Here is a 24,239-nt window from a genome sequence, read left to right as displayed (position 1 = left end):
TCTCATTTGCCTTCTTTTTTTTTTTTTTTAAATATTGAGTAGATATTTCTATTATTAACAATTTTCTCTTTGTCTGTAAAGAATATCCTAGCTGTGGCTCTACAGAGGACAAGTGGTTTGGAGAATGGATGGATGTTTCTAATGTCGTTTTCCCGAATTCACACTTCTAATATATCATAATATATTGAATTTTGTTACTTTATGTGTGCGATTTTAGACACTGTATTTTCACCAGATACAACCGGCCAGGAATAAAACGCACACATCATACCTTCCTACTTAACTTTTTTTTTCTTTATTATTATTATTATTATTATTGGGGCATTTAAGCAGTAGAATGTTCTCATTTGTAGCTGGTAAAAATGATTAAATAAGTTAATTGTCTTTTTGATGTATGATAGTTTAGTCTTATATTTAAGCTCTTTTTGAGCTTTCCAAATGCCCGTGAATCGCGAATGACAACAATAACGGGTCTAAACGCGCGCGCAAGATTCCCTGTAGCCTGTTTCACCAATGTCTCTTGTGTTAAAGGATTTCATTAAGGATGCGCGCGCGCGGTCCCTTAAGACCGAGACCGGTGACTACATAATTCATACCAGGGGGAGTGACTTAGTGCCCGTGCTTTTCCTGCCTGTATAAAACCTGAAGTTCCACTTAAACTCACTTACAGATGGAGAGACCCAGCCGCGTAGTTCACAGTCTAATCAAACCGACGTGACAGCAGCATTAACCCAAAGCGTCGCTACTTTCCTAAGGCATATGCTGAGAGCTCAGGCTTTAGCGTAATAATATATCCAGGTGAGGTGATCTGACGCACCGTTTTTCCCACACATCTACCCCCGTGCGCGTTCAGCCCTTCGGATCCATGACGGGACTGTGTGCGCTCTGCCTGACCGCGCTGCTCGCAGCATTCGCCCGGCTGGCTGAAAGCGTCAGCCCAGTGGTCCGCTGCGAGCCGTGTGACGACGGGGCGATGGTGCTGTGCAAACCGTTGCCTCGGGACTGCGCCGAGCCGGTAAAGGAGCCGGGCTGCGGGTGCTGCATGACTTGCCCGCTCACCGAGGGCCAGGCGTGCGGAGTGTACACGGGGCGCTGCGGTACCGGGCTGAGCTGTCAACATCGCCCCGGGGAGAGCAAACCTCTGCAGGCTCTGCTGGAGGGACGGGGCGTGTGTGCGAAGGCACCGGACAAAAAGCAAAGCGGCAGTCCAGCGCATGGACAGGGTAAGCGCACGGTTGGTCTGTGAATAATGTACAGCACTTACTCTCAGTGTGACACTGTAGTGTGAACTGTAGTGTGTGCGCAGAATGCTATTTATTCAACGATTTTAAGGGGGTTGGAATTTCTGTCAGTATAATTTGCTAAACAAAAACTTTTTATGATACTCTTACCATCTTATACGTTTAATAAGATGATAAATAATGACAGGACGCATGTTTCGTCTGTGTAGCGTCCGATAAGTGCTCGAGCAGCCTACTGTTGCTATGGTTACCTCTTCAGGGCAAGGCGATTTCTTAGCGAACATCTATATAAGTGCATTCTCACTTCTAACTTTTTTTGGTTTTTGGTTACGGAAATGTTGTCTATACACAAGTAAACACACACATATATATGTACTTGAAATATATATAAATATATATATGTATATATATACTTTGGCGGAGCGGCTTAAAGGGATAGTTCACCCAAAAATGAAAATTCTGTCATAATTTACTCACCCTCAAGTTGTTCCAAACCTGCATGAGTTTCTTTCTTCTGTTGGACACAAAAGAAGATATTTTAAAGAATGATGGTCATCATACAGTTGACAGTAGCCATTGATTTCCATGGTGTTTTTTTTTTTTTTTTTTTTTTTTCCTACTATGGAAATCAATGGCTACTGTCAACTGTTTGATTACCAAAATATCTTCTTTTGTGTCCAACAGAAGAAAGAAACTCATACAGGCTTGGAACAATGTGAGGGTGAGTAAATGATGACAGAATTTTCATTTTTGGGTGAACTATCCCTTTAAACCAGCCGCTCATCAATGTTAGTTCCAAAACAGTGGACCAATCAGAACAACTTGGAGGCGGAGCAAACGTTGCTAACTTCTGTTTACAGTAGCAAGTTGGCATGGCAACTGTTTTCTTTGACAGCAACATGGCAGAGGAGGCCACAGCCAGTGTGATTATTTTATTTTTTTCCCATGTCAAAAATAGCATTGATCTATTCTGCTGTTTGCCCATTTCTCATATTTCCGTTATTGTCGTTATTTCAACGGTTGGCGCTCATGTGCGAGGCGCTGCAAAAGACGTGAGCGTAACGGTCATACACGTCCGTCTAGTATAGAAAAACAATCTAAAAGTAGCACATTGGAATAGAAAAATGCATTCTGTGTGAATGGCCCCTAAGATAATTTTGGATAAACCCATGCCTAGCCAGACTGGGAGACCAGGTAAGACTAGCAAACCATCTTAAGATATTTTGTTTTCAGAAAGACACCCAAATCCCCATAATTCACAGCCTGTGTATGTGTGGTGTCTTATACATCCCAACAAGCATTGTCTGCACTTTGGAGGCAAATGGCTTCTGTGCTCAGTGTGAGTTTACTCTGCTGTGCGTAACATGGTTAATATGTTCACAGGTCGGGACTGCTGCACTGTAGGGGGTGGGGAACTTTCTCCTTTGACAGCCCATAAGATGTAGCACAGCTTCACTGCACTCATGCCACTATATGCCCATTCTTTAGACATTTGCATCTAAAAATCCAAGGTACCTCTCAGAAAACAATAAGGGTTAATGGTTGTGGGTTACTCCAGACAAACAAGATAAGCTATACCCTTGTTGACAATCCCGATATGTGTTTTCTGCGATGTTTTTAACACATTACGCCGGTACTACATCCCAACAGGTTATTTTCTGCCTGACGAGATATTGTAATTTTAAACATGACAGTTTTAACTACTGCTAGGTCATCCCGAGAAGATAGGTCAGAGTTTCAGAACACCGGCATGACGCAGCGACCTCCTGCAACAGGCAGTCGTCGTGAAGTCCAGCCACCGTGAGCCGGCCCCACACTACCGCCGTTGTTCTCGAGGTTCAGCGCTACAGCAGCTTCTCTATGCCGTTTTATGTGTGTGGTGTGTATGTGTGTGTGTGAGAGAGAGAGAGCCAGAGATGGAGAGAGAAACAGCTCTGTGTATCTTTGTGTGTGCACTAAAATTTGGCTTCGCCAACCCAATCGTTAAGAATGCCACATTGGTTTATATATAGTTCCTGCAGAAGAGCGGAGATCACCGTTTTGTGAATGATGCTCTCTAGCTGTTTACTGGCTCAGGGACTCCTGAGCTCTCCATTGAGAGCTTCGAGTCAAATGATTGGCATATTTCTAGCAAATTCATTTCTTAGCGAGCGAGATGACTAGCTCGAGAGATGTCGAAGCTTTTATTGTGCATTTCTTAGAATGCATTTTTCAGCTTACGCCTAGCCTAGTTCATCCAAGTGAATTCCTTGAGAGAGGGACAACCAAAATAAGTGGCGTTCTTGGTCATAACTGACGTCAAGCTACCCGACTGAATTTGTTTTTACCCTCTCTAGTTATTTGTCAGAGCCGCAGTGGTGTGTTGAAGCAATCAGCCATGACATTGTCACACACACAAAGGCTATTGTTAGGACCCAGAGTCACTTTTAAAAAGCAGTTTGGGGGCGCCAACTGTTTTACAGTAGTGCCTTACCTCATGTTTTCTCCCTCCACTGCCCTTTCATTTGAGCCCATGCTGCTTTTCAGTGCTCTTTTCCCATCATACCACACTTTATGGTAATTACACACTTTGGCCAACCAGAGAGCAGGGCTCCATTGCCATGGTGTGCGTGGCTCCACCCCATGGCTCTGCCACACATGAATTATGATATTTTTGCAGGGCTTGATTGGTCTGGTAGCAGTGTGGCCCAGCGTGATTCTGGGTGGGAACAGTCAGTGGCGGAGCAAGAGGAATGACAGATTATGAGGTTATGAGTTATGACGTTGTTTGTGCGTGTGCACTTATATACTTAACATGCAGATTTCTCAGAAGAGGCGGATTCGTTTTCGTCTCGAGCCTCGGCGGTGAAATGTACCTGCCGCGTGCCTGTCTTTTTTACTCTCTCTAATTCGCGCTCTGCTCATTTCGCCAGAATGATAAATTGTTTGCTCGTTTGGGATTGAACAAATAGATGAGGTTGAGTGACTCAAAATGGGCCACTAGGTGCTGGGAAAAGTCATAAAAAGTTCTAAAAGTTTACATTGGGGTTAAATATTGATGTTTTCCCAAGTTCCTGAATTAGATGGCCCTCCATTCTCTTCATCTGTCCTGGATTTGTTTATGTGAGAGGTATGGTGGGTCATGCAAGGGAAGCAGGCTGCAACTTGTTGCACATGCTGTCATTATATGTGGTCATTACAATTACTTACCTTGTTCGAGTTATGCTGCAGAAGTTGTTGTTGTTGTTGTTGTTGTTGTTGTGTCATCGTCAATGAAGGCATAGCTCAATTCTGGTTTGGAGCGCAGCTTCCATGGCTACAGAGGAGTGTTTGGTGTGCCACAAGTGCGCACTTACTCACATACACCCAGAGAAAATCTGTTTTCACTTAACTCTTCCTCTCTGCTGAACTATCTCTACAGTTCTTCACGACATTCAGATCTTTCTGGCTTGTGCAGTGTACCCGATGCCAGTCCTGTCCCACCACCCTCTCTCCCACTTTCCACATTTAATGGTCCATTTTGTCTCTCTTTCTCTTCTGCTCCAGCTGTTTATTAGTCTCTCGTTCCTGCGAGAGCTCTGCTTTGTTTTGTACGGCCAGAGACTGAATATTTATTCAACAGACAAGAGCTGTAAAACCCCAAGAGGACAGCATGTTTAAACATTGCCATAATTCATCTTCGCCCAGCACTCTCGCCAGGCATTTGTTGAAGCTGACCAATGCACTCCTCGCTGGACCCTTTACTGGTCACCCTTTACTTTTGCTCGCATTTGCGAAATGACCATGCAGTTAGTGAAAACAGAGATTAGAGTGCAATTTGGGACATCGTGTCTCAAGTGCTCGCATTTTGTCCACTATAAATGGCTGCTCAAAGGCACATATGAAAGAATGATGAAGTTGTCCTGCAAAGTCAGTTTGCAGCGCTAGCTTTGTACATTTAACTTATTGGCAGATGTTTTCTTATCAAAGTGACATACAAGTGCAAATATTTTGTCTGGGAGAATTCAAGTCATGCTTTAAAAAGGCACAATAAAAGTAGTCTATATGACTTGTGTACATAAAAAGACATACAAAAGTTTTCTGGGAGGAGCAGAACCACATTTAAAGGGACAGTTCACCAAAAAATGAAAATTATCCCATGATTTACTCACCCTCAAGCCATGCTAGGTGTGTATTTTCTTTCAGATGAACACAATCAGAATTATACTAAAAATATCCTGGCTCTTCCAAGCTTTATAATGGGAGTGAATGGCGCTCATGATTTTGAAGTCCAAAAAAGTGCATCCATCCATCCATCATAAATGTAATCCACACAGCTCCAGGCCTTCTGAAGCGTAGCAATGCATTTTTGTAGGAAAAATATCCATATTTATAACTTTATAAATGAAAATAACTAGCTTCCGGCAGACGTCCTACACATTTCGACTGTGCTTTGCTCTATTCTCTGCGCTTCTGCGTTTGTCAATACATCATGCGTTGGGTCAGAGATTACTCTTTTGGCATAGGTCGACTTGCGTAGGCCATCTGCTGGAAGCTGGTTATTATAGTTTATAAATATTTAAATATGGATATTTTTCTTACAAAAACCCATCACTTCACCCCAGAAGGCCTTTATTTTAAGGCCCTAGAGCCGTGTGGATATCTTTTATGATGGATGGATGCAGTTTATTTGGACTTTAAAATCAGGAGTGCCATTCACTAACATTATAAAGCTTGGAAGAGCCTGGAAATTTTATAATATAACTCTGATTGTCTTCATCTGAAAGAAGATAGGATGGCATTTTTAGTTTGACAGTCACTGGTCACCGTCCACTTTCATTGTATGGAAAAGAGAAGCCTGAACATTATCCTCAATATTTCCTTTTGTGTTGCATGGAAAAAAAACACACACTTGTTTTAAATGACATGAGGATGAGTAGATGATGACAGAGCTTGAGTGAACTTTTCTTGTAATGGATCTTGTAGTTAAGAGTAAATAATAATTAAGTGAAATTGGGATGTTTATACAAATGCACTAATAATACATCTCTAATGTTATTTAGTAGGTTAAGTATAGGGTTCACATATTGTGGAATGGTGTGGGATTAGAGAAAAGGACATTTAAACCACAATGAAACCATGTTTGCATTGAATAGATTTTGTGAGCACCCACAGTAAAGCTTCAGCTGGGCACAGAGAGGAAAGCATGTGATGTTTGTTGGTTAGACCATCCTACCAGACCATGTTAGTGAAGGCAGGCAATCGTTCCGTCCTGTAGCCGTATTTGGTTTCTGGGTTTCGGGTCAGGTGGTCTGTCCTCCGCCTATAACGATTGTAACTTAGGGCACTATAAATACTCTCACTCCTTTGCTTCCCCATCCCCCCTTTCTATCTCTTTCTCTTCTGCTGCTTTTTTTTCTCTGGCTCTCTGTTCTCTGTGTATATGAGCTTTTACACTTTTAGTTGGTGAGGCGTCATCTTATATCTCATGTTTGCTTGTAAAAGCAAAAGTTGAAAGTCTATTCTGAAAGGAAGAACCTTAGAATAGAGCTGTTCAGTCTGTAGGCCTAAAACCTGGAAGAGAATTGGTGTTTTCTGGCCATGGGTTCCCTCTGGAATTTCCACTGGATTTTTAGAATAGCGGTTTTTCGATTTATGACTGAAATAAGGTCTGTGGTAAACGCACTTGAAGAAACGTTCAAAAAAATTATAGCTCAAATATGAATTTTGAAGCTTCTGTGCTTTTTTTTTTTTTTTTTTTTTAAATAAGGACTACATTTGACAAATCAGATAATTGATGTAGCCTATGTGTCACAAAAAAACACAACAGCTTCACAATTCTAGTTTTAGGTATGACTCAAGAAGTTTCGTCAAGTAGTATTAGTCACATTAAATCAAAAACCACTATACTAAAAACCCAACCTATAGGAAATTCCGAATTAGCCATCTGGTCTGGCCTACAAATTGACATCTTGTTTGAACGACTCTATATGGATGTTTAGGTTCATGCTATTCCAAGATAGGGCTGGGACAATAAATCGACGCATCACAAATTGAGAAACGATTCTGGATCGATTCTGAGATTTCCCGAATGCATCACGATTCTCTCTTGAATTGATTTTGAGCTTAGTTTTTAACAGCAGATGGCACTGCGTGCTTTAGAAACAGCCGTACTCTGCTTGCTTCCAATTCCTTACTCACACCACTTGAACCTTCTATAAAATAATCATTCATAAAGTTCGAAAAGGTTAGAAGTGAATTACAAGGGTGTTTGCATTGGCTGTTTACATTAATCTAGCATCATAAAAGCATCCTGGGGTGCAAGTACATTCTCAGACTCAGCCGAACGCACGAGTGCTCTTCAGCACTCTTCTGAGAGAATTTGAGAGTGCGGTTAAAAACTAGCCTAGAGTACCATCTGCTGTTAAAAACTAAGCTCAGAACCGATTCGAGAGAGAATCGTGAATTCGAGTGATGCATCGATTTATTGTCCCAGCCCTATTCCAAAGGTGTCAAATCCTGTTCTGGAGGGCAGAGTTTAGAGCCAATCCTATTTAAAAACACCTCTGAATCAGCTAATCTTCAGGATTACTAGAGACTTCCAGGTAAGTGTGTTGGGGCAGGTTGGAGCTAAACTAGTAGCGGGATTGGACCCCCCTGTGCTATTCCGTTTCATGTGAAAAGATGCAGTTGTATGAATGCTTCTTTTGATAATGGTCAGATCTTACGTGCATATTAATACACTTCTCTTTTGATTCAGATAACCCTGAGGAGGAAGGAGAGGAACAAATCTCCAATGGTACCGGGGCAACAGGCGTCAGGGGGGCTGAGACGATCCAGCTCACAACAGTTGTTTCCGGGGACACGCAGGGAGGTCTAAGGACGCCGTTAGAGCCCAAAGATCCTATGCTACAGTCCAATAAACTGGAGGTGCTCCAAAAAGGTCAAACCAAGAAAACCCAGAGCTATAAAGTACCAGTTTCCAGCGGGGTCCATACAGATAATCACAACTTCAGTCAGGAGTTGAAGAGAGAATCTGAATATGTAAGCACTGGCTGTACTTCCATCCAGACAACGCATGTGTTGGAGTAGAGTACATTCTATTTCCATTCTCCTTGTTTGTATCTCCAGTCTCCTGACGTGTTTGTAAGTAGGATATTTCCTGTAATTCCGTGTTCTCTGTGTGTGTTTGTACAGGGTCCGTGTCGTCGGGAAATGGAGAGTATTATAAAGATTTTTAAGATCTCAAGTGTGCTGAACGCAAGAGGCTTCCGCATTCCAAACTGTGACCAAAAGGGTTTCTACAAGAAAAAACAGGTAATTACCTTTTACCCAAGTGCCCTGACTTCTCTTTTGCAGATGCTTTTTATTTAAAGTCACTTACAATTACAGGGCCTATCCCAGATGTAGCTAAGTACCTTGCTCAAAGGGGAAGTAGGGATCCTATTTTATTTTTAGGCCATCCTTACCTGGGAACAAACATGCAACCTTTGTGTAATCAGCCCAGATTCTCAAACTATTATTCTACCACCATCCATGTACGCGACGATAAGTAACTGTCATGGCAACTGTCACAACAGTATTGGAAAAGTCTGAGAACTTGGGTGGGGGCCTATTTGTATGTGCATGCTGGTTCTTGAAAGTGTGTGTTGTTTTCTCAATTGACGGGGTGCACCAGTGAGTCTGAACAAGAGAAGGTAGTCGGTGGGGGCAAATGAAATTCTCGGAAATTTGTGAGTCACCCGCAACTCCCCTATTAAGAGCATGAGTCAAAGGGCCTTGTCTGAATGGCCCTAATGAGTTTGGGTGAAATTGGGGCAAACAGATTATTTGTTGGTTTTTCAAAATGGAAAACCACTCTGACGGATACCACAGTGACCATGACGGTCTAGTGACAACACTGTGGGCACTGTGAAAAGTATAGATAAATGAAGGAAAGGTTTTGAAAAGAGGATGAGATTTAGAATCAATGTAAAACACATGTTGCTAAGGAGCTGCTTCATGCTGAAACTGCAGCGTATGGAGTCTACCTCTGTAGGAGTGCAATGATACGCACACATACAGCAGCACATACTGTATGCTCAGTGGCAGGGGGTTCAATTGAACATGTGACCCATTGAAAGGACCCTGTTTTTTCGGGGTGGGAAAATAGCTGTGCTCTAGGGTTGGAATCTCAGAAGGGAGAGAAATTGATAACAGGTTCGGGTTGGATTTTTCAAGAAACATGCTCAGCAAACCCTCCAGGTGAGAGTCAAGGGTCTTGCAGATGGTTTGCATGAGTATCTAAGAGAGATTCATAGTGGCACCTGTAACAAATAAAGTTTTGGAGACCGTGTAAGTGCAAATCTGGCTTGTGACATTCCTGCCCCTGTACGTAGTCTTGCGTAGCCAGATCTTCAGACTGACGGCAGAAGGTCTGGACTCTATCGCAGCTTTCGTTGGCCAAGGACCACCCAAGAGGACGTTTGACTGACATGTAACGCAACCAATCACAGTTCATTTTGTTCTGCGTCATGTTTAGGGGCATGAAAATGTAAAGTCAACGTCCCTACAATAATAGACCGGCATGCATTGAATACATTTATTCATTCAAGAATGTTGGAGCCATATGTGGAGCCACGAACTTAACATACTTTTGAAAATCCAGCATTTAGATGATCCTGGTAAGCGCTCATTCTCACAGTAATAAACATAACAGCATTCTTCTTTCATGAGGGGGTTTGGCGACACAGCATTAGTTTCCAGGTGGACCGTTGAAGAACGCGACACACACGACTCCTGGGCATCCTGTAGAATTCAACCAACCAGATGACGTGTTTCCAGTTAAGTGTGCCATACGCATCAGACGTTCAGCCAATGGTCCGTGGGCGTGACGTCTGAGGCTGAGACTACCCTGTACGTGACTATCACTGACAGGTTAACAAAACAAATAATTGATGTCTATCAGTTGGTTTTCCAGGAGACATAACAAACCAGCTAAAGACAAACCGTATACTTGAGCACAAACAACATAAATCGAAACCATGCCACATCCTCTCCTGTATCTAGCATGCACAAATATATCCTAGTTTATTTCGTAAGATCAAACCCTTTCGCTTGGATCTCTGGTAATAATAGAGGAACATCTGCATGACAGGCTGTGTCCACACATGAGATCAAGCTGATCAGATTGCCCTCCTATTGACTCCAACTAAAACTGCTTTGGTTTGAGCCGAAGCCTGAGTCTCGGTCGACCCTGAGATCTCGGTCATTAATTTTTATTTCAGCATCAAAAGCAAACATGCACATACCCCTGTGCATACATACTCACACAAGTGAACTGTAGATGTCCTGGGTGCCTAGGGGTCCCTACACTCCCCGGAATAAGATCTGTAATGGGAGCGTTTGTGTGTGTATGTGGGGGTATGTGTGTCTGAAGGCCGTTCCCGTGGAGGGCAGAGTCCGATCCGTGCTAATTTTAGCCTTGATTATATGAATTGGCTCAGTGTGTTAGCGGAGGCCAGGCATGCCGGACCCAGTGCCGCCAACCTCACCCCCCTCCACCATTCCCAATCCAGACGCATCTCTCACCCATTTTACTGTACTGAAGCTTTGCTCGGCCCCCTGATCTGCTGGCTCTCCTGGCTCTCCCAGGGCCACGCAGTCCACTTAAGCTCTCACGCTGAATAGGATCTCAGTGATGCGGGGTGAGAGACTAGAAGAGAATGCCAGGCATGCTGGGAATGATCCAGAGCGCACACTCTCTCTCTGAAAAACCAGTACACAGATACGGTCACCCATACAACAAATACAAACACATATATTTATATTTCGCAAAGACATAGGCTTTTCCAAGATAGGCCTTCCCGGACTATCGATTCCCTCTCATTCTGACTTGAGGCTATGTCGATATATATTCATACTTGTTATTTGTCTAGTCTCTAAGCTTGTTGTTGCACCAAAATGACTATATAATGATCATGTACTGCAGGGGCAGCGTCTATACCAAACAGCATTCTACCTAACAGACACAAACACACATGCACATACTGCTCGTAGTCTGGCAAAGAAAACAACCACTGTTCTTATTCACATGCAGTTGTTGCATTCACATATTGTGTATGTGTGTGTGTGTGTTTGTGTGTGTTTTATGAGTCTGTGTTTACCCTGTGGCTGCTTTTAATGCCCTTCCGCCTTCCTGCTGCCCATAAGGGCATCATTATGGGCCAGCGCTGACTGAGGCTTGCTTTGTGACACACACACACACACACACACACACACACACACTTGCACATATATATATGCATACGCAGTCAGACAAACACACATACACATGCTCTCTTTCTCCCTCTCTCACTTACACATACACACTCACACAGGTCCGTTGTGTTGCAACCTCCAGAATTCGCCACGCTGACAGGGGTGTGCTCCACACCCTAAATATACCTCTGTCTTTCTCTGATACAAACACACACACAGTAATCAATCATAAGTAAAGCCACTGCGTGTTTTGAGGTCTATTGTAATGACTCTTGGGTCTTATGAGATGCCGGTTAGAGTATTACTTTATTAGGCGTTACGTTTCCATAATTAGTAAGTTCACATTGAAAGTGAAAATGTGACATGACGCAATCACAGCCAATCAGAATATATTTCGTTATTAATTATGTTTATGTAGAGTGAGATTTGGGACTAATGAGATTTCACTCGGCGTGGGGCTTGCAAATAAGTGTCCAACAAATTGTCTTGTTGCTCACTGCTTCTGGTTTGAACAAAACCTTTGATTTACATTGAAGATATCACTTGTATTGCCTGCTTCGGACACTGCGGTACAATGAAATACCTTGTCTGAGTCATTATTAGTCCCCCTTACATCAGACAGAAAGCATCTCATGTGCCTGTACAGTCTGAATGGAACATTCCCATAATACATAGCAGCTCGGCACCGAGTAGTTTCCTGCAGGGCTTAATTTGCGCCGGAACAAGCAGGATCCGGATCCACCTCCTCTGGAATTGGATCCAGCACCTATTTTAGTGAATCCCCCATCACATATGCCCCTGCAAAAAATTGATGTAATGACCATATGTTTAATGAATAATTAGGTAAAAAAAAAAAAAAGTAATACATTGGTTATCAGGAAATGTACTTTTATACCCAAAATACATTTATAAGCAAGCGTTATGATGCACTTTTTTAATTTGTATTCCGTGAGCACAGGCCCTCAAACTTGACAGATCCATCACCGGCCCTTGTTCCGGGACTTCATAATTTACACATTAAGCACTGGTTTCCTGTACACTCATTCTTCCTCTTTTGCTCAGACGCAGACATAAACTCATAACCAAACAATTAAAAAGTCTTTTGAAAGTGATATGTTACTTATTTAGGAATATACAAATATTTGTTATTGCAAAACCGTGGAGTGGGTGCAGAGACAATTGAAACTGAAAGGATGAGTGTAACATTTGAAACAGCCCCTTGTAGAGGCCAGGTTTCATTCCCAGACTGCTCTTGTTCTGCTTGAGGTATTTTAATTTGGTACTCTTTCAATAAAACCGCTTTTGATCTCTCTTTTACTCTCTTTCTCTCTCTCTGACTCATCCACTCCTTTCTTGCACAATGTCTTTTTATCTGTTTTTCCATAGTTCTTTCTTTCTTTCTTTCTTTCTTTCTTTCCTCATGTCCGAAAGAATAGATTTTTACTAATGAATGTACCACCCGAGGATGTGTGTGTGTGTGTGTGTATGCGCGTGTTTGTTTGTGTGTGTGTATTTGTTTTGCCTGTGTAGTATAATAAGCTCCAGATGACTTTGAGTCGATGCCAGTTTCCTAAAATAGTCCTAGCAGCTCTTTAACGGTCCTTGGCAAATATTTTAGCTCGGTCAAATTTACCTTCGCACTTTCAACTGTTTTTATGAACACAAAATCACAATTCCATCAGCAGCAGGCTTACAGAGGCATTTAAGCCTCCCATAAAAGCAAAACTGGGTCGTGTGTGTATGTGTATGTGTATGTTTATGAATTTCGATATTCACAAGTTGTCAAAACTTGCATGTAAATAATCAGCAAATGCAAACAAGGGAAGTTCAGTACATACTGCAGATCATTTTTCATTACCGTGTGTGTGTGTGTGTGTGTGTGTGTGTGTGTATACACCTCTCTGTATCAATTTAAATACCCCTGAACCACAGAAGACATTTTTTTATGCATTGATTTTTCTCTTTCTCATAAACACATAAACACACACTGTGAATGGCAGGCGTGCATTCTTCCAACTTAGATGTGATGTTTGACTTGCACATGTCTCCAACTCACTGCCAAAGGAGAGAAAGACAGCAAGAGAGAAACGGACAGAGACTTAACTATACTCTCTCATAGGATAAGCATGTTTTGATTTTCAACGCAATAAGCATTGTTAGTTATTGTAATGGTAAAACTTTCAGTGGTTATACCCTATTCATTTTATAATGACGTTACATTTAGTTAAATATTTTATTACATTTAGATTGATTACATTTACAAATTCTGTCATTAATTTTTCACCCTCATGTCGTTTCAAACCCGTAAGACTTTTGTCCATCTTCGGAGCACAAATAAAATTAATTTTTGATGAAATCTGAGAGCTTTCTGTCCAGAAAAGCTACGTGACTAGTTTGACTCTTCAAAAAGTTCTAAAAGCGATCTTAAAACTAATCCATATAAATTGAGCGGTTTAGTCCAAATTTTCTGAAGAGACTCGATCACTTTATATGATGAACAGATTTAATTTAGGCCTTTATTTACATATAAGCTCAACCGAACCTGCTTGACGAATGAACCTCATTGGTTCTTGCTGAAGCTCAAACGTGATGCGTAACACGACAATGAACCTCATTGGTTCTCGCACATCAAGCAAACGTGCTTGAGCTTCCGTTTACCACAACTGATGTCTGAGTTGATGAATGTTTATACGTGAATAAAAGCCTAAATTCAATCTGTTCATCATATAAAGCGATTATGTTTCTTCAGAAACTTTGGACTAAACCGCCCAGTTCATATGGATTAGTTTTACGGTCTCTTTTTGAAGTGTCAAAGTGGTAGTTACATAAATGTATGAGTCGTATACCTCTCGGATTTCATCAAAAAGATCTTAATTTGTGTTCCAAAGATGAACAAAAGACTTGCCGGTTTGGAACGACATGAGGGTGATTAATTAATGACAGAATTTTCATTTTTGGGTGAACTAAGCCTTGACGTAATTCGCAATACAAATTTAATGGGATTCATTGGTGCTGGATAAATGGCAACAAATAATAATCAGTGCACCTGATTATTACAGTAAATTACAAAAGAGAATGAAATATTTCAAAAAAAAAATTCACTTGCTCTCTCGCTCTACTCCTTATATATTTCCCCTCGAATCCCCTCTAGCATTCTTCTACCACAATCTCTCTCCCTCTTTCTCTCTCTGGCTCTAGTATTCGTGTTACTCTCTCTCACCTAAGTGCGATGCGATGAGAAATGTGTGTTTATGCCACTGTCTCTTCCATTTGGAGCATGTTGTCTGTTTTGCATATACCCGTCCAAATATCATATGGTTATGCATTTCTCTTCCTGTCTCACCCACTCTCTCCGCAGTGCCGTCCATCCAAAGGGCGCAAAAGAGGTCACTGCTGGTGCGTGGACAAGTACGGACAGTCTATACCCGGCTATGAAGAAAAGGAGAAAGTCCACTGCTATAACATGGAGACGAAGTGAAGGGGAGAGAGAGAGGCAGAGCGGTGGAAACAGGGAGACAAAGAGGGATATCTCCCCTTAAGAACTACATGAATACAGATTCAAAAGTGCTGTCCCAAAGCTGACCTCCCACTTGTATGCTGAGGCATGGACTCACGTGACCAGCAACTCACTTTACACTTCAGGAGAGTGGGGAGAACGAGAGGAGGAGACAGAGAGAGAGTGTCACATCTTCTTGTTTTGGACTGTATCCCTAGAGGGAAGTGTGAACATAATCAAAAGTACAAGCAAATTTCAGTAGCGCACGCTAAGTCTGAGCATATGTACTCTTGTGTATGCGAGGGACGTTGCGTACTTGTTCCGTGTGCATTGGTAGTCTCTCTCTTCCGCCGTAGCGTGTGTTGATCTCTGCCGTGACTATCGGCGACTCTCTCTTAGTCCCACTTCCTGTTTCTGCCCTCCTGGTGTAGGGTCGTTTAAACTGGGCACGCTCAGTGGCACTAGGCGGCTCTAGCCATAGACTCCATCTGAAGCACAAGCACTTCATGCACTTTGGCCCCTCCTGAACACATACTCCAGCCTGTTAGTGTTTGATTATACGATTCGACCAATTGTAAACGATTCTATACCAGGACATACTTAGATGAATGCCCTTTTGAAAAGTATATATTATCTTACATGGGACGCAGAGCTGTTAGCTCGTGTCGTCAGGACAGCATTGAAATGCCCCTCAAATATATCCACACGGGCATTATCTCACTTTCGAAACATCATGAAGCACTTTGAAAATACGATTGTTGCTCCAAACGCCGACTATCATTGTCCTTCACATTTATAGGCATTCGCTAAAAGCATGTATCTTGCGCGACGTCTTTTTTTTATGGGTTTGAATGTAACCGTAACGCTACAGTTCCCTGAATTACCGAATTCGGTGTAGCTATGGCAGTTTTCGAAATCGATGCCTTAACGAAACCCGTGCGTGGAAATGTGTTGCTTAATGGTTTCGCTCTCTGTCTCTCTAAATATATCGATATTCAACCCCAGTAGGGAAGCTACAGGCTAACATGGCGGCCTTGTGTTGTTGTCTCAAAACTGACCTCCTGAGAAAAGACTTGAAAGGTGGAGGGTGCCAGAGAGGTAGCCCACACGTTAGCTTATTAGCATAGCGTCGGAAGAAAGCTCACCCCACCCCTCCCAAACAGCTAAACAAAAGACAAACAAAAATGTTTGGTGCTACACCTCATCTGACTTGATTACGGGGAAAGAGCATACGAGTATGCTAAGCTATTAGCCCTTCCTTAACTTGTAATTGTGTCTTGTAATTTTTTTTATATGAATATATATTTTGTTTCAGGCCAGCTAAATGTCTAAAAAGGCATGTGAACTTTATGCTAAAAAGATTATTTATCCAAGAAAGAAATATAAGCTGATCCAAACTATGTCTTTGAGAACAATTCAGTGACCCGTTGATTGCACAGTAGTGAAAACATAGAACTCAGCATATTTTTGGGAATATAATCACTAAAGTCTTTTATTAGGTTTGTTGTTTATCTACAGTTCGGAGTACTAGGTGTCTTTTGTTAGCTAAGCAAAGATGCTGTCCTTCTGTAAAACTCGTTAGTTTAAATCTTCAGGTTATGTGTAGGCCTTCTATGGTATGAATTAAGCTAAATCTAAGCTTAACTTTAGCTAACCTAAGCTAAACTAAGCTAAAGTAAAGTGAACGCTAAGTAAAAAGCTGAGGCCAAGCTTGTTTCAAAGAACATCGAGGTCAATGTTCAAGCTATAGTTGATCTTCAAGAAAGCTTGCCACCCTCATTCTGTGCAATGCCAGGGTCATTCACCCGCAAGTCACTTTTAAAGATCCCTCCGTTCACGGGTATTTGCCTTTTGTTTGTTGTTTTTGTTTTTTTTTCCATTTAAAATAATTTTGATTCTTTAAAAAGCTTTTTATGTTACTAACTAGAAATTATACAGCTATCACTTTCTTTAAGAAAGGAAATGTTTTTTGTTCAAATATAATTTGTATTTAATGCCTTCTTTTTTGAATAAAAAAATGTAAACACCATTTTTATTTACACAATGATAGACTGTAATTTCACAGCTTCTACAAAATTAAAGGGATTGTTCACCCTAAAATGAAAATTCTGTCATATTCTTTCATTTCAGGTCCAAAGTTGTTCCTGGTATTTCATTCTATGGACAAAAGCAGTCCTTCAAAATATCTTCTTTTGCGTTCCACAGAATAAACAGATTTTGACCACGGACAGAATTTTCATTTTTAGTGTGAACTAAACCTTTTAAGGGGTCCTTGATTATGATTTCACTTTTTTTAGCTTTAGTTAGTGTGTAATGTTGCTGTTTAGGCATAAACAACATCTGCAAAGTTCTTTTACAGAAATCGCTTTTTAAGGACTACAACAAATGGCTGGTAGGGACTACAACAAGCTTCTTCCTGGGTTGGTGACATCACAAACCCCAAAATGTACACCCCCTTAAGGGGGCGAGGCCATGTTGGGCTGCTTTAGAGAAGAGGAAGAGTTGTTGTAGTAGAGTGTTGTTGCCATGCTGTCATTTTACACCGGACTGCTTCACAAACGAGGGTCAATTCAATGCTGGATTTGCAAAAAAGATGAACAAGACGACACATGCTAGTGGATGAGTTGAATCAACTCCACAGCAACTACATAAATTTATCCACTAACCATTCTAACTTCTTCCTGAGTCTCTCCATCAGTGTCGACTCCGGTTTGAACAATGTAAGACTTTACAACCGTCATTTTGGCTGTCTGAGATTCTCCAGCTTTGTTGTTGTTGAGCAAACAAAACACGAACTGTTAAAGCTCCGCCCACTTCTGGAAAGGGGGCCGGGATTAGCAGCTCATTTGCATTTAAAGGGACACACACAAAAACGGCGCGTTTTTACTCACACCCAAACGGGGGCAAATTTGACAAGCTATAATAAATGATCTGTTGAGCTGAAACTTCACAGACACATTCTTGTGAAAAGTTGCCCTTTAAGATTCCAACCAGGACAGAGCATATGTGGTTTATTATACTATTATTCATTCATTTAGATAAGGTGGCTAGTGTCACTGTTAAGAGTTTCAAAACAATGGTTCATTCACATCAGCTACAGCAATTTTGTCATTAGTATAACAGAGCGCCGGGGGCCATGGAGATTTAAAATCTCTTGTGTGTAACAGGGTCAACATCTTTGAAGCGCTTCATTTCATACTCTAGCTTGAGCCCCGCACAGGTCATTACTCCTCAAATCTACACACAGAGACCCCATTCACATTAGCATAGTTATTCGCTTGTCCGAGCCGTGTCAGCGCAGCCAATTCTCAAAAAAGAAGCTGCGATGCCACAATTCATGAAATGAAATTGCTCATATGGATGAGGTCAAATACTCTTTTTCCTAATTTAATTTTCGGTGTCCATAATGATTTCTAGAACATTCCGGATGCCGTGAAAATACTAACGAGCAAGGTGTTACAATGCAACATTGTGTTTGTTTGGTGCCAGTTGCACCCATAATGTCAAATGGGGTTGGGTATTTCCAATGAAGCAACTAAATTTTGTCTCCTGCGGTTTACAAAACTGAGATAAAGGTGTGAAGGGTGGTGCCGCAGAGGCTGGTCATCAGGCAAAAGGGGAGGGCGTACCGCTGGCCATCCAGCACAAACACAGCACAGGTCAAAGGCACCGTAGAGAGTGGAGCCCGGTTCCCCAAAATACCGAGCTAAAGTTAGTCCGCTTCATTTGAGATTACCACGATAAGGACACACATATGTGCACTGCCTCCAGGCAGTTTTAAATATAGACAAAACTGAACATAATCAAGCCTGGCAGGAGAAATCGAGAGAGAGAAATGCAATTTTTTGCACTTCGTGGTTTGTCTTAACAGGTTTCCCATTATGTTGAGGTGTTGTTGTTTTGTCCTGACATTACTAATTGAGTTTGACTGAGTCTTGCTTCCTTAGTTCACCGCAGCTCCTCATATGACCGAGGGAGAGTTTAAATGACTGACACTGTGTTGCTTGTAAAGATGATTTATTAAATAATTATTTTTTTTTACCCACAATGACATACAATTACAAACCATGAAAAATATGTTATACACACACGAACAAATGCTTTGGAGTGAAGCAACGTCTGAATCTCTTTTCCTCAGTGTAGACATTGCATCGCAAAAAAAAAAAAAATGGACCACAGTATGTAGACAACACAAATAGGATTGACAAATACAATAAGACTGCAATATCACTTTTGATCATACAGGAAAGTATTTTACAAACATAAAAATAGCCCATTTGATAAACTTAAAAGACAGAGGTAGGAACAGGCAGTTACCCGTTTCAAAAGCTGTAAAGATCAATACTTTTGAATGTAAAAAATAAACACAGAATCCTGGGAAAAAAGCTTCCCACTTTTATGTCCATCTAATCTCAATCATTATAAACAAAAACAATGAAATTCATTAGTAAAATATAATAAAAAAAACACATACAGTATAAAAATATGGCAAAGTACGGACAGTGACAAAGAGGTTTGGTCATGCAGTGCTTTTTTCCATTTCATTCCTTTCCAACAAAGCAAGCCTGGAGGAAGTTTAAGACAAAAGACACAGTAATCTATATACATCAAATATACAGATTTACACCATACAAAAATATGTATAAGGCATGAGGAATAAATATTCTTATCCAGATATCGAAATGAATACATTCAGTTTAAATAAATAAGTATGGGTACTTCATGTAAAATACATATTTTCTATACAGAAAAATAGATTTTCTTTTTTTTTTCTTTCTTTTTTTTTTGGAGAGTTCAGGGAATTTACCAATCAAAAACAGTGTACCTGAATTAAATATCACCACTAACAATAAATAAATACTAAGATATTTTTAAAAAATATAATGATAAAATTCAGTGGTATTACATGTGTGTGTGTGGCTCTTTAGGTCCCCCTATATGTGTGTGTGTGTGTGTGTGTGTGTGTGTGTGTGTGTGTGTGTGTGTGTGTGTGTATGTGTGTGAGACAGATCAGTGGTTGAGTTCCTCGGGACACTCGGCATCTGCTGGCAGGTCACTTGATCCAGGAATCTTCTTCCCATTCCAGGATGACACACACCAACACTTCCCCCTCTGACCATCCAGAGACGATTCACACTGCGGGGAAAACGAGACAGAGAGTGAGACGGGTTATTTCATTCTCTAGAAACACAAGCTTGCATGCACAGCCTAGTTCTCAGTGGAGTGTGGTTCTAACACTCGGCCATCACACGTATATCATCGTGTTGTTGAATATCACACATTAAGCTTCATATACCAACACACAAACTCTCAGTGTGAAATCAGGACTTGTTGGTTGGTTTCTGTAATACTTGCACACAAGACTCTGCTCACCTGTTTGACTTTGTATAGACCGTGTTTGTCGCAATTGGGAAGGTAGAATCTGGTCATTTTGTCTCCCAGTTTCTGCTGTGATTTAGTGATCTTGTCAAGGGCCGTCTGCAGTTCCATATGACAAGGACCCTAGAGAGAAAAAATATAGTTATTTAGAGACTTTTTCAAAAAAAACAAAAACAAATAAAAGTTTAGAAATATAAAATATATATATTATTTGGTGGTTATTAATATTTTACAACATTGTTTCACATATTTAAGAAATTATTATTACAACAACAGCAACTACTACTAGTATATTATTATTATTATATAAATTATTATATAATAATTATACAACAAAATATAATTTCAGCATTTTAATTATTTTTATTAGCTCTCATTATTTTAATTATTAGCTCTAAAAAATAGTTATTTAGAGACATTTTTAAATAAATAAATTATTATTTAGAGACATTTCAAATATGTATATATATATATATATATATATATATATATATATATATATATATATATATTCCTAAGGTTTTATTTGGTGGTTATTAATATTTTACTATTTAACAAAATTGTTTCACATATTTAAGAAATTATTATTATTATTATTATTATTATTATTATTATTATTAAAACAACTACTACTAATAATAATAATATATTGAACTTTTTTAATTAAATAATTTCAGCATTTTAATTATTTTTATTAGCTCTAAAAATGGTTATTTAGAGACATTTAAAAAAAAAAAAAAAAAAAAAAAAAAAAATATATATATATATATATATATATATATATATATATATATATATAATATGATTATTTATAGACATTTTAAATAAATTATATTTTATTATAATTTATTTTATTATAACACATATATAAAATATATTTTATTATAACACATTATAAGCTTTTATTTGGTGGTTATTAATATTTTACAACAACATTGTTTCATATATTTAAGAAATTATTATTACAACAACAACTACTACTACTATTACTAATAATAATAATATATTAAACTTTTTTAATTAAATAATTTCAGCATTTTAATTGTTTTTATTAGGTATTTTATTATTTTAATTATTAGCTCTAAAAAAATGCGCCATGCATACCAAATATACAGACTCGTTCTTGCCTTGTACTGCCCTCTTGTGGCCGCACATGGTACCGGAGTCTCTTTTTAAATCTAGCTAACTAAACCTTTACGGATTTCTTTGGGACATGTATAAAAGTGAGGTGCCAGAAGCTCACCTGCTCCACCAGTTTCTTGCGTATAGCGTTGACTTTGGCCTTCATGCTCTCTTTAGCAGTGATGACCCGCGGGTCGAAGGGCTTGCCGTGCCCGGGCACGAAGACCGCTGAGCTGCCTTCATTCACGGACATTGCCCCGTTGTTGGACTCAGGATGATCTGGAAGAAGAAGCATGGTGAGGATTATTGGTGACGGATTGCGTAATGAAAGTTATTCCTTCAGTTACGTTCAGGTTTTAACTGATGCAATCAGAGCGCATATTTTCACCTGTCGCCAAAATAGGCGTTAAAACAACAGAGGGGGGTAACCATAACAACGGAACGTCGCTCACGCGCTTTAGTCAGATTCGGGTGCCAAGTCTTGTCATTTGCAGCCCTATCATATTCTTTATAGATTTGCATTTCATAACAACTTTTTTTATAAAAAGTTTTTATAAGATAATTGAGGTTTTGCTCGACAGACCTTTAGGCTACATTTATTAGTCAGACATTTAAATTTGATTTTTTTTTTTTAAAGGTAAAATTCCTTTATAAGAGTCGACCTCTTATTTATTCGCTAAAATAATATTTAATGCATATCTAAATAGTGGTTTGTTAACGCTGATGAAATCTCGTCAGCGGTTGAATCATCGAGATGGCATGATGTGATCTACTATCTGCACTGACGGCTATTGTAGTCTTATGAGACGCTGCTGGTACCTGGCGTTGTGTCGCTTTGGCTCTGATCAGGCTCGGGGGTCTCAGTGCACACCGCCTGTCCTCGGGTGAGAGCGTGCAGGGGTCGGGCTTCTCCAGGTTTCGGCAAGCAGCGGAGCCCCGAGCCGCAGGGCGCAGTGTAGATCCCGCACGGGTCACCTCTCTTCAACGCGCAGGCGAGGCAGCAGCCGCAGCCCGGCTCTCGAAGCACCTCCTCACAGCCGGCATCCACCGCAGGACACTCGGCCAGCCGCTCCGGGGAGCACGGGGCGCAGCGGATAGGTTCCTGCCCAACCACTGGGGAAGCCCGGAGCCCCGGCGCTGAAAGGAGTGCGCTGAATGCTGCCACCCAGAAAAAGTTCAGAAGCAGTCTGTTCATCCCAAAGCAAGGCTCAGAATAAATAGATAAATAAATAAATATCAGCTGAAGTGAAATGAGGAGTTCCTCGCTGTCTTTGCGCTCTTCAAAATGACTAGCTCTCTCCGGGTCGCCTCGCGGTATTTATACGCGCACCGGGTCCCGCTGACACGCTCGTGTTTGACGCATTGGCAATATCAATGATTTCTTAAATGATCCCCCTGTGCTCCGATTGGCTGATGGAGATCCAGTCCGAGGTGTTTCCTTGAACACAGCGCGTAAAATGCGTCACTGTTTGTATCAGAACATAATGTTTATAAATATGTGGGGGAAAAAAAAAACAAAAAAACGTGTGCTTACTATCCCAGAAGAATCATATCCGATTTAACAATAATAAGGTGTGTTTCCCATAGATTCAGCAGGAATGCACAAATAGGCTAAATAAACTATATATGGAAACTGTGGGAAACTGGGAAAATGTTACTTCTTCTTGGCGTCACAAATTAGGCTCTCAAAAATGAAAAACAAAACAATAAGACTTATATATATATATATATATATATATATATATATATATATATATATATATATATATAGTAAAACAGCAATATAGTTCAAATGAGTTCAAAAGCTGGCCTACAAATTAATTTGAACTCATTTGAACTATATTCCGCAATTTCATTCTGGATCATGTGTCATTTATTCACTACAACAAAAAAGTGAAAGTAGGTCTATTTGTAGTTCTCTCTTCCAATCTAATTTTCCTTGCAGCTTCTTCAGTTTTTAATAGACTGAAGAACAAGCTATTCAGCTTCATGTTATGGGGTTGCAATTTGTGATTTATTTTAGGACAGGGCGAACAAAAGCTCCACATTCATTAAGTTCCCCCATGAAAACTCTTATACAACCAATTTAGGATGCCAAATTGTCGCGTCCCAGTCCTTTGACGCGTTTATTTGGCGCCCGTAATGAGGTGAGAGAGCGCGCGCCCCTCCAGCTCTTTGGCACCGCGTGCACTCGCACTGTGGTACGTGACCTCACTCAGGTCAGGACGGGACCCCGTTTTGGAAAGCTCGAGACTGCCGCTATTGTCACTGTCCTGAACAGCCGCGCGGGAAAACGACATGATCATCTACACGTCTCCTCCTCTCCTTGACGCGCGTCGCGAGCCCTTTTGTCGTGGCCTCGCCGCGGAGTTTATGAATGGGCTACAGGAAGTGACACTCAGCTGGGGAAGGGTGCTTAATAATGTGTCAACCGCTGAGCTCTCGAATGTCTCTGAGGGGAGTTTTGTGAGATCACATGATCCGCGCAATTGTCTTACGGTGTTGCATCATTTTTTTTTCTTCAGCACATGGAGAGGTTCTCTGCGTATCACGTGATAGTGTTGTCCGTTCACGCGCGTGTGGAAGCTCGAGTATCTGCTGACCGAGATAAAGCGGCACGCGCGTCATGCCGGTACCAGTACTCTGCTCCTCTATCAAAAAAAAAAAAAAAACTCAGACATGAATGCCAAGAGTGCATTGCATTTTAGGATTAATAATCATAAAGTCTAAATGTTGTCAGACTAAAAAGTAACACACAAACTACTTTTGTTATGTCAAGGTTAACAAAAAGATAACATTTGTTG

General features: G+C 40.6%; 2 protein-coding genes across 5 annotated transcripts; one reads left to right on the top strand and one right to left on the bottom strand.

The window, feature by feature from the left end:
* The first annotated feature begins 590 nt into the window (after window positions 1-590).
* Window positions 591-16,963, top strand: igfbp3 (insulin-like growth factor binding protein 3). The gene is made up of 4 exons (XM_048208657.1): window positions 591-1,223; window positions 7,960-8,243; window positions 8,397-8,516; window positions 14,797-16,963. Exons 1-4 carry the CDS (start codon window positions 866-868, stop codon window positions 14,914-14,916), a joined length of 882 nt encoding a protein of 293 aa, XP_048064614.1. The 5' UTR covers window positions 591-865; the 3' UTR covers window positions 14,917-16,963.
* On the bottom strand, window positions 13,298-22,749 carry igfbp1a (insulin-like growth factor binding protein 1a). Of its 4 annotated transcripts, none has more exons than XR_007187317.1 (5): window positions 22,255-22,748; window positions 21,557-21,714; window positions 20,308-20,436; window positions 19,875-20,070; window positions 13,298-13,327 (listed from the first exon to the last, which is right to left on the bottom strand). XR_007187317.1 is itself a non-coding variant. In XM_048208659.1 (5 exons), exons 1-4 carry the CDS (start codon window positions 22,628-22,630, stop codon window positions 19,945-19,947), a joined length of 789 nt encoding a protein of 262 aa, XP_048064616.1. In that variant the 5' UTR covers window positions 22,631-22,749; the 3' UTR covers window positions 18,935-19,875; window positions 19,916-19,944. The 4 variants fall into 4 exon arrangements, 2 of the variants coding, with proteins under 2 accessions (XP_048064616.1, XP_048064615.1); XR_007187318.1 differs by having other exon boundaries at window positions 13,298-13,323; XM_048208659.1 differs by lacking the exon at window positions 13,298-13,327 and having other exon boundaries at window positions 18,935-19,875; window positions 19,916-20,070; window positions 22,255-22,749.
* Window positions 22,750-24,239: the final 1,490 nt, after the last annotated feature.

Source organism: Megalobrama amblycephala, linkage group LG11 (assembly GCF_018812025.1).
Source record: "Megalobrama amblycephala isolate DHTTF-2021 linkage group LG11, ASM1881202v1, whole genome shotgun sequence".
Lineage (NCBI taxonomy): Eukaryota > Metazoa > Chordata > Actinopteri > Cypriniformes > Xenocyprididae > Megalobrama > Megalobrama amblycephala.
The sequence above is the reverse complement of the archived record's forward strand: the minus strand, read 5'-3'. Positions and strand labels throughout refer to the sequence as shown.